Below are 11,424 nucleotides of genomic sequence, written 5' to 3'. Positions count from 1 at the left end.
CCAATCACTGATTCTCTCTCACCATTGATGCTTTTATCTCTCTCTCTCTCTCTCTCTCTCTCTCTCTCTCTCTCCCTCTCTCCCTCTCTCCCTCTCTCCCCCCCTCTCCCTCTCTGAAATCAATAAAAATATATATATTTTAAAAAAATAAATGTTAAAGGGTCATCTTGAAGAAAAAGAAGGGTAAAGAAAGATAAAAAATATGAACAATAAAATGGCAATAAATACATATCTATCAACAATTGAATCTAAAAATCAAAATAAACAAGCAGAACAGAAGAAATAAAAAGAAATTTTTAAATGAGTTAAACATAAATTCAATTAAAAAACTTCAAATTATACCTGATAAAACAAAAATTACTTGAAAATTGATTGTGGATGAATAGCCCAGCCCATATTAAATACATCACAACCACATGATCTGTGGATAAAACTGAACTTTTTCCTTTACCTTCACTACAGAAAGGCTTATCAACCCCTGAAAATCGTACAGTCTCCTTTATAATTTTCTGTAGTTTACAGTAGTCACACATTGCTATAACTTTATTTTTCTTTTTGTAGTCATCACAGCAAGTCTTGCCACAAAAGAGAAACATTTTACCCTGTAAAGAAAGAACAGTCATTAAGACCTAATTAAGCAGTTGCTTTATCTTTAAAAAATATTTTTCCTTCTCGTTTCAAAGCAAATTAAATGAATTCACAGATGAAGAGACAAAAATGCTTCTTGGATAAGTTTAAATTCAATCTTTCACATGATCTCTCTTACCTTGTAGAAAAGAAGTTCTGGTTTTTTGGCAAACAGATTGATACAGTTCTGACACTTGAGTTTAACAACTGCATGGACTGAAGCAACTTGCTGGGATTGTGCAGCAAGAGAATGGAGACTGGCTGCAGCAGGGCCACTGACAGTGCTGGGGGGAGCCGTGGAGGTGCTGTTACCTCCTCTTGCTGACACTGTTGACCCAGAGGGCGGGCATATTTGGCCCTGAGACAGGGGCACTGCTGAAGACGTTGTTCCTTTTGGCTTGTCAAATACATCTGAAAGGAACACAAATAAGGCAAAGACTAACAATTAAGAAGTAACAGAACTTGGTAATTTTCATTTTCTCATTTTAATAAATTGCTTTAAAATTTATAAAGTAGTACACAGAAAGAGTTTAAATGGCATACTTCCAGAATAGAAGGACTGACAAATACAGGCTTTCCAGACAAAGACCTCTAGTGTATATGACCCTAATAAATTAAAGCAGGTCTGATGGCTATTAAGAGCACAGTGGTGCCCAACTGGCATGGCTTAATGGTTGAGCATCGACCTATGAACCAGAAGGTCACGGTTCGATTCCCAGTCAGGGCACATGCCTGGGTTGCAGGCTTGATCCCCAGTAGGGGGTGTGCAGGAGGCAGCTGACCAATGATTCTCTGTGATCATTGATGTTTCTCTCTCTCTCCCTCTCCCTTCCTCTCTGAAATCAATAGAAACAATAAAAAGAAAAAAAGAGCACAGTGGTCACCAGTGGTGTCTTCTTTCTAGTGCCAGGGCCATTGCATCAGGCATCTTCCCACCCTGCAGGATCTCTAAACTCTACTTTCTCTGAGAGTGAAGACAAAATGTGACAAGTGAAGGCTCCCAAGTCCATGCCAGGAGTCATTATGCATCTGGCCCAGGATGAGAGGAAGAAATACATGAACACATCACCATAGTTGAACAGAATTTTTTTCTAACTGAAATTTAACCTTTTATAAGTATGGACCTTCAGCAGTTAACATTTTGCCATAGATCAATGCCTAAGAGAACTGCAGGGGTAACATACTATCTTAGCTCATACCTGGAAAGCCACAACACAACTGGAGCTGCAGAAGCTGAATATACTTCCATTGGACATAGCTAGGTGATACTGAGGGACTGCCGAGGTTTTACAACTATGACACGAAACCTGGACACCTTAGTAACAAAAAATAAAAACCAATGAATAAGTTACACAGATGAACAAATAATCCCAAAAAAATGTGTTAGAATAAATACACAAATAATAATATCCAAAATAAAAATCAAGGAACTTTATAATAACCTGTCAAGCTAACTATAACATCCTCAATTAAGTTCCATTTACACAAAAACTAACTTGGAACTTATGTGGGTGTTTTTTTTCACACATGAGACTACATACACACATGCACACACAAACACCTCAACCAAGGAAATCTGTAGAAAAACTATTTTCATTTAAAAATCAGTTCTTTAGCCCTAACCGGTTTGGCTCAGTGGATGGAGCGTCGGCCTGCGGACTGGAGGGTCCCAGGTTCGATTCCAGTCAAGGGCATGTACCTTGGTTGCAGGCACATCCCCAGTAGGAGGTGTGCAGGAGGCAGCTGATCGATGTTTCTCTCTCATCAATGTTTCTAACTCTCTCTCCCATCCTCTCTGTAAAAAATCAATAAAGTACATAAAAAAAAAGAAACATGGCCCTGCAGACACCTCAATTTCAAACTTCTAAATCCAGGACTATGAAACAATATATTAAAAATAATAATAAATAAAATAAAATAAAAATCAGTTCTTTAAAACTAAACCAATATTGTGCAAATTTAGTTTCCAACAAAATGAAAGAAAAGCATTTACATTCTTCTTCAGTATTTACTACTAGTAAATCTACAAATTTATCAAATTTAAACATTACCTGAAGAAGTAACTGTCTTAACTCTATAAGCAGATAAGCAGTTAATAGAGCAGAAAAGCTCTGTTTTTCCTGAGTCACTGGTAGTCTCAATCATTTCAGCTGAGGGCCTCAATGATTTCCCCAAGGCATACGGATGTGTCTGGGCTGAATTCTGTTAAGAAAATACATCTGTTAAGAAATAAAATTTAAAAAAAAAAAAGAAATAACATTCACACACCTAATCATACAATACATATATACATACTGTTTAAGAAAAAGAAAAGAAACCTACAACCACTGCCTTTGGTTGAAATATTTGAGCGTGACAGTGAGGCCACACCAAACATAGACTTCTCTGAAAGTTGGGATATGGGAAAAGTAAGTTTTTTCAGATAATAATAAAATGTAAATTGAAGAAAATTAATAACTACTCAGGTAGATTAGCAACAACAAAATACATTAAAAGTAATGAATTAGATAGTCATAACATACTTTTCTCATCACAAATGATCAGAGAAGACCAGGTAATGCATGAACCAAAGGCTCATCCTCAGAGCAGACTTAGACATCAATCTAGGAAAGAATTTACCACCTTTAATGTTATTTAAGTAGTAAGACTCTTTAGGAGGAGGAGATAGAAACAATGTGGGTTTTTTTGTTTGTTTTGTTTTGTTTTTGTTATATATCCTATATAATAAAACCCTAATATGCAAATCGACCAAACAGTGGAATGACTGGTGGAATAACCGGTCGCTATGATGCATGCAGACGCTCAACGCAGGAGCTGCCCCCTGGTGGTCAGTGCGCTCCCACAGGGGGAGTGCCGCTCAGCCAGAAGCCAGGCTCATGGCTGGCAAGTGCAGCAGCAGTGGCGGGAGCCTCTCCCACCTCCGTGGTAGTGCTAAGGAGCAGCAAGCAGGCAGATAGTAAGGAGTGAGGGGTACCTTCCTCTTTGTGAGAGCACAGGCCGGGCTGAGGGGACCCCCCCACCACCACCACCAGTGCACGAATTTCATGCACCAGGCCTCTAGTATATCAATAAAATAGATTCTATTCCTGTGACAGTAGTAACCAGACTGCCAAAGGCTGCAATTCCTAGAAAAGTAATACTTTTCACAAGATGAATGTCCATTACCAACTGCTTAGAGGAATTAAATAGAAATCAAACTTGCTAACTAAAAAATGTTTTAATTATTACTTAATATCCTTTTGTAAAAATGGAACTTTTTAAAGACCCAAGTCATTCAGCAAGAATTAAATTGACACAAATTGATATACTTAGTAACCAAATGAATGCATTATTCAAAAATATAAACAAAAATCAGCTAAAGTATTCTAAGTAGGTAATGTTGCCAAAATAATTATAATTCATTCCAAAACACATTAAAAAAATATTTTTTCTTTTTTGTTTTTTTTGTTGTTGTTGTTAATCTTCATTCTTTAAAAAAGAAAAAAAAAAAGAAGCCCTAGCTGGTTTGTCTCAGTGGATAGAGTGTCAGCCTGCAGACCAAAAGGTCCCGGGTTTGATCCGATCAAGGGCACATGCTTGTGTTGTGGGCTCGATCCCCAGTGGCGGGCGTGCAGGAGGCAGCCAATCAATGATTCTCTCTCAGCATTGATGTTTATCTCTCTCTCCCCCTCTCTGAAATCAATACAAATATTTTTTAAAAAAAGAATAATTTACTGATTTTAGAGAGGGAGAAGAGAGAAACATCTATGTGAGAGCATAATATTGATCCGCTGCTTCCTGCACACCCCCTACTGGGGATTAAGCCTACAACTTGGACACGTGCCGTGACAGAGAATCGAACCAGCAACCTCTTGATGCATGAGACAATGCCCAACCAACTGTGCCACACTGGCCAGAGCAAGCGCTCACTCTTTTCTTGTGCACTTCATTCTTGCACAGCCATCTCAGGAGGGGAGAGCCCAACTATATGCAACAGACTGATATTCATACCTGCTTATATGCTGTGACACTTGTTGAAGTAAAAACCTTCTGGGACTGGGAAGAGCCAGAGCTACTATAGCAATAGCTCCCACAGTTCTCACAACATTTCATAGTGAGGTTGTTGGTAGAGTGAAATTTTGAAAAACAGGCATCACTACAAAGACCATGTACCACATTTTGATACTTAACTTCAAATCGAATCTAGGAGAAAAAACACATATATGCATACAAAATAAGAGCCAGTTAAAAATCTCTGATCTTTGAGCAGAATCCCAATAAAGGTAAAATGTAACTTACATCAGCATTCTTCTGACACATACTGCACTTAGTTGAAGTGCTATTGGTATATATGGTAACAACAGGTTTTTTCTTTAGTTCATAAGAAGAAAGGCATGATTGGCTGCAGAAATCTTTGCTAGGAGAGGAATTTCCAAATCGGGCTGTGATCACATTCTTAGGATTTAAAAGGTCTCTAAAAATAAATAACAAAGGCAAAATGAAATGTGTTTTTCAAAACTGTAATTTCTTCCTCTTTGTGAGCTAAAATAACTACATTTACTAAGGGTAGTATTGTATAGTAGAAAATGGCCGACCCTGTGTATGGCACCTGGAAACCTGGGTTTAATGATTAGTTCTGTTACTTATCAGCTAAGTAACAATGAATAAGACAATTACTATCTTAATTTCCTCCTGTATAAAATGGAGTTCATAATACCAAATTTATATCTCATTGTATCTTCACCTGGCAGAGCAGCAAGGGAGCTCTGCAGGGTCTTTTATAAAGAGCACTGATCCTGCCCGGCTGGTGTTGCTCAGTGGTTGAGCGTTGGCCTATGAACCAGGAGGTCACTGGTTCGATTCCCGGTCAGGGCACATGCCCAGGTTGTAGGTTCAATCCCCAGTAAGGGGCATGCAGGAGGCAGCCGATCAATGATGTTTCTCTCTCATCGATGTCTCTATCTCTCTATCCCTCTCCCTTCCTCTCTAAAAAAACCTCAAAAAAAAGTATGTTAAAAAAATATTAGCATAATATATAAAATTTAGCTATAACTAAAAAGATGTTTGATTCCAGTCAAGGGCATCTGCAAAGAAACAGATGACAAAAGGATTATTAAGGCTTGGTATCAGAGGACAGAATCAAGAATAAGACAAAAGAACACAAATAACTGAGATGTTTTTTATAAAAGTTCACCTACAATAAGCACTGACAGTAAAAACAGAGGCTAAATATTGCCATTCTTCTGACAAGCATAAAAACTGAAGGAAATAGTCATTAATCAGAAATACTAGTGCAGGCCACAAAGTAAAAAAATAATGGCAATAATATTATATACTATAATAACGTGCATTGAATAATAACTATGTGCCAGCATTCTTCTCTTTACTCAAGTTATCCAATTTAATTGTTGCAAAAACTCTATAAGTATTATTATAATTGCCATTTGATAGATGAGGAGACTAAATCAAAAATGTCCAAGTCACATAGCTGGGAAGCAGTAAAGCCAGAATACAAATCCCAGCAGTCAGATTCTACAGTCCATGGAATTAATCATTCCAATATCCTGCCTTATACATCCTGTACATCTTTATTATACAGAACTATTCCATGGTAAATTATGAAAGAACAACAATAACGATTTGATAAATTTTCTAAAACTCACCTACCGTTAAAAATATGTCAGTGAGCCCTAACCAGTTTGGCTCCATGGACAGAGCATCAGCCTGCAGACTGAAGGGTCCCAGGTTTGATTCTGGTCAAGGGCACATGCCCAGGTTGCGGGCTCAATCCCTAGTAGGGGATATGCAGGTGGCAGCTGATCAATGATTCTCTCATCATTTATGTTTCTATCTCTCTCTCCCTCTTCCCTTTCCTCTCTGAAATCAATAAAAATACTTTTTTAAAAGAAAGATTGAATAGACTGTCCAACCTATGAGGGAAGGCAGGAGAGTGAAGGGGTAAGAGATCAACCAAAGGACTTGTATGCATGCATATGAGCATAACCTATGGACACAGACAGTAGGGGGGTGAGGGCATGTGCTGGGGGGTAGGAGTGGTTGGGGAGAGATCAATGGGGGAGGGGAGAAAGGAGGCTCATGTAATACTTTAAACAATAAAGAATTTAAATTTAAACAAATAAAAATATCTAGCCCAAGGTCATACAGTTAATAAGTAATAGAGCCATGATCTAAAACCAAGCTCTTAACTTTTCTTGCTCTTAGAGACTACTGACAATACACTGTATTCCTAGAATTATATTACCACAGAAATGGGCAAAACATGCCAAATTCTTCAAAGGTACTAAGGTAGAAGAAGTTTATGTGACTTTCCTTTCTCTTTCTGAATCTATGCATTATTTGAAGCAACAATGATCCCCAACAAAACTAGAATTTTTTTTAGAAATAAACACATTATATTTGTGGCCATTGAGAGTTTTTAACCTTTTAATGAATTAAATAATTTTCACATACTATTTTATTTTGAGTGATATTATTTTATCTTATACTTCAATAACATTCAAGATAAATAATTTTGAATGGCTGTTGTCTGATTACAGGCTATATGAATGATCCTGCAATTCCCACAAATTGTTTATTTCTTTCCATAGTAAAATTTAAACTGAAAGAGATTAAAAAAAACTGGTTTAGGCAATACTTTTTACACCAAATCATTTCTTTAATGTTACAAAAACTTTATAATCTGCCAAATTCTCAATAGCTAAAATGTTATTTCCACAGAATTGAGCTAAAGAGATTGAAAGTAGCGAAAGCATGTTTGAACTAAACTATCTATCTATCTATATAAAAGCTTAGGTGACTGTTATGACCGGTCGACCAAACGACCAGTCACTATGATGAGCACTGGACACCAGGGGGCAGATGCTCAATGCAGGAGCTGCCCCCTGATGGTCAGTGAGCCCCCACAGTGGGAGTGCCACTCAGCCAGAAGCCAGGCTCATGGCTGGTGAGCGCAGCAGCGGTGGCGGGAGCCTCTCCCACCTCCCTGGCAGTGCTACCGAGCAGCAGCAGTGGCAGCAGGCGCAGGGGGGCCCAGATGAGCGGGAGTAGTGCGGCACCCAGCCCCAACTCTGGCTCCTCCCTGGCTACCTGCTGCTTTGCGCACAGCTACATCCCCCAAGGGATCCCAGATTGCAAGAAGGCACAGGCCAGGCTGAAGGACCCTACCGGTGCACAAATCCATGCACCGAGCCTCTAGTATACACACAAAAAGGGTAAAAAGATGTAATTAAAAATTTTATACTTCGAGCAGTTTGTGCAGGTTTTCTTGGGAGGAGGTGGTAGGCAGACAGGTGAAGAATATCTGGCAATGCACCGCGTGGAGCAAAAGAGCTGAGTAGATCCTGTCTTATGATATGCGTTTTGCCCTTTATAAAGCATTTTTTTACAACCAGAACAAACAGCTTGCAAAGCTATAGCTGGAACTGAAGGAAGCAATCTATTTGGGCCAGTTGATGCAAGAGGAAACTGAAAGCCTGGGGTCAACTGTTGGGCTATTAAAAACAAAAAAACAAAAAGAAAAGTTTTAGTATCAATATAAACACATAATATTCTCTATTTTTAGGACAATTCCCTCAGTCTTAAATTCCAATATAAATGAGGCAATAAGCATTCCAGGGGATTTCAAACTTTCTAAAACCAGAACCCCTAGTAAAAACCATGTTTCACATTATAACCCAGCATACATGTACATACATGTGTATGTGTAGGTGGAATATAATTTAATAACTGACATAGTAGTTTCATGAAATAATGTTTCCTTACTACATGCATTATCTGATATACTAGTAATCTTATTCCACTTTTAAAATGCTGGTCAAGCCCAGCTGGTTTTGCTCAGTGGCTGGCACTGACCCATGAACCAGGAAGTCATGGTTTGATTCCCAGTCAGGGCATATGCCCGGGTTTGAGCTTGATCCCCAGTGTGGGGCATGCAAGGGGCAGCCAATCAATGATTATCTCTCTTCATTGGTGTTTCCATCTATCTCTCCCTCTCCCTTTCTCTCTGAAATCAATAAAAATATATATATTTTTTAAATGCTGGTCAAGACCAGCTACTCAGTGTGAAAGCATTGCTTTGTCTAAAGGAAGAAAAAACTTATATGAGGTGCTTTCCCTAAATTCTACTAGTCAGAATATAACAAATATTCATTATAATTAACTTTTTCAGTTCTGCTGCTTACCAAGAGGAATTCCACTGATTGAAAACACAGCATTAATTTTCAATTCACTTCCTTGAATTTTTGGCTTTGGGGCATGTCCATACTCCTTAAAGGAGAAAAAAGAGAGAGAGAAATGAATATAGTGTTAGTATCTAAGTAAACTAGAAATACAAGAAAAGCCTAATTCTGTCATATTCACCTTTTCTATATCCTAATTGTAATCACCTTCACAACTACCTCAAAAGTCAAAATTTACAAGTTATTATAACAGTTAATCTTTATAAAAAGGATCTTTCAGAACTGGAAAGCCTTTCATAATAGTTATATCTACTTTTCAAATGTAACCTTCATATACAGGCGTAATATACAGCATTTCCATGCTGAGCACTACTCTTCTCTTAGACTGTGTTTATAAGGGAACAATAAATTAAATTAATCTGAATTATTTAGAATTTGTAAAATTAGTAATTTCAGCCAAGACATTTACATGCTGTCATATCTGTTAGCAGAAAAGACACAAGAGTTTCTGCTCATTATGCCTAAAATCATCACAGTCCAGCCCTAGCTGGTTTGGCTCAGTGGATAGAGCATCAGCCTGCGGACTGAAGGGTCCCGGGTTTGATTCCAGTCAAGGGCACATGCCTGGGTTTCGGGCTTGATCCCCAGTAGGGGGCATGCAGGAGACAGCCAATCAATGATGCTTTCTCATCATTGATGTTTCTATCTCTCTCTACCTCCCCCTTCCTCTCTGAAATCAATAAAAATATATATATTTTTAAAAATCATCACAGTCCAAATCAGATTTACCCTTAACATATTTTTAAGTGCTTAAAAATAAAATACAATCATGAAACAAAAATTTAAAAATATATATACCTATCTTTGTAAGACTGTCTTTATTCTTTTTTCTTTTTCCCAGAAACAAAGAAAGGAAGGGAGAGGGAAGGAGAAAATGATCAAGGTGAGAGTGAAACATCCATCAGTTGCCTCATGCACACTCCCCTACCGGGGATCGAGCCCACAATCTGGGCATGTGCCCTGAACAGGAATGAAACTGGCAACCTTTCAGTGCACTGGACAACGCCCAACTAACACCCTTCCTTCTGCCCTACCCACACACACACACACACACACACACACACACATACACATACACACACACACACACAAGACTGAAAGGACCATGTCCACTATGGACAAGGACCATATTTGTTTTCCCACATCTATATACTCAACAGCCAGCAGTCAACATAGCACAACAGAGGAGACTCTGGGTTCTGACAGTAGACAGACAGATGTGATCTTGGCTCAGACAAGTTATTTAATCTTCTTTAGTTTCAACTTTCTTATTTATAAAATATATTATCTAACCTGTAGGCCCATTATGAAGGATAAATGATTTAATACCAACAAAGTATGTAGCATGATGCCTTACAGTTAGCCAAAAGTTAAGCATGATTTACACAGAAAAATACTAGCTATAATTATTATTTTCACTAGAGGCCTGGTGCACAAATTTGTGCACCAGCGGGGTCCCTCGGCCTGGCCTGAGGGATCAGGCCAAAACCAGCTCTCCGACATCCCAACTGAGGGGTCTTGGATTGTGAGAGGGTGCAGGCCCTACGCCGCCATCTTGGTTCTCTCTCTGAGAAATCTGTCTTCCTCCCTTTTGATTAAATGTATATTTTAATCCATTTCCTTATACAGTAGGTCCTCAGGTTATGTCAGAGATCCGTTCCTATAGCGCGACCTAACGCGATTTTCACTATAAGTCAGAACTCACCTACATAAGCACCTATGTCACTCACATGGGAGGACATACACAGCAATAATGAAGTGAAACAGTAAAAAAAAAATTAAAAGAAAGATAACAATTCCTGACTTTTACTTGCGGTAAATAAATAATAAAAAACACATATGTACATATGTCAAAATGATGAAACTTTTTTTTTATAAATACTGTAAATGGGCCCTAGCCAGTTTGGCTCACTGGATAGAGCGTCAGCCTGGGGACTGAAGGGTCCCAGGTTCAATTCCAGTCAAGGGCATGTACCTTGGTTGCAGGAACATCCCCAGTAGGGGTTGTGCAGGAGGCAGCTGATCGATGCTTCTCTCTCATCGATGGTTCTAACTCTCTATCCCTGTCCCTTCCTCTCTGTAAAAAATCAATAAAATATATATTTAAAAAAAATACTGTAAATGGGAGATGGCAACATACCCACGAAATGACATACGTCGAGTCTGACATAATCTGAGGGCTGCCTGTATAATATACTATAATTACAGCATTTAATAAATATTTGTTGAATGAATGAATCCAACTCCACTCAATCCTAAGTGGATGTTCTTTATTATCCTATATAATAAAAGCCTAATATGCAAATCGACCAAGCGGTGGAATGAGCAGGCAGAAGGGGGCAGGGCCGGCGAGCAGGCAGCAGCAGTCAGCCAAGGTGGGTGCTCGCGAGCAGAGGGAGGGAACGGAGATGGGGGGGCGGCGACCAGCAGGGCAATGGGGGGCAGAGCTGGAGCTCCCCCCTGGTGGTCAGTGCACTCCCACAGGGGGAGCGCCACTCAGCCATAAGCCAGGCTGACAGCTGGTAAGCACAGCGGCAGTGGCGGGAGGCTCTCCCACCTC

At 39.0% G+C, this 11,424-nt stretch overlaps 1 protein-coding gene across 1 annotated transcript in view; it reads right to left on the bottom strand.

Moving 5' to 3' along the window:
- Nucleotides 1-11,424, bottom strand: part of ZMYM6 (zinc finger, MYM-type 6) — a gene marked incomplete at its 3' end in the record, with an annotated part of 54,496 nt that overhangs the window by 20,179 nt on the left and 22,893 nt on the right. Inside the window, exons 3-10 of the mRNA XM_015572776.1 lie at nt 8,808-8,892; nt 7,868-8,117; nt 4,906-5,080; nt 4,618-4,809; nt 2,679-2,829; nt 1,826-1,942; nt 767-1,038; nt 452-602 (exon numbers count right to left, since the gene is read on the bottom strand). Of these exons, the coding sequence (XP_015428262.1) occupies nt 452-602; nt 767-1,038; nt 1,826-1,942; nt 2,679-2,829; nt 4,618-4,809; nt 4,906-5,080; nt 7,868-8,117; nt 8,808-8,892 (1,393 nt within the window). The remainder of the gene's footprint in view (nt 1-451; nt 603-766; nt 1,039-1,825; nt 1,943-2,678; nt 2,830-4,617; nt 4,810-4,905; nt 5,081-7,867; nt 8,118-8,807; nt 8,893-11,424) is intronic.

Source organism: Myotis davidii, unplaced genomic scaffold, assembly GCF_000327345.1.
Source record: "Myotis davidii unplaced genomic scaffold, ASM32734v1 scaffold88, whole genome shotgun sequence".
Classification (NCBI taxonomy): domain Eukaryota; kingdom Metazoa; phylum Chordata; class Mammalia; order Chiroptera; family Vespertilionidae; genus Myotis; species Myotis davidii.
The sequence above is the reverse complement of the archived record's forward strand: the minus strand, read 5'-3'. Positions and strand labels throughout refer to the sequence as shown.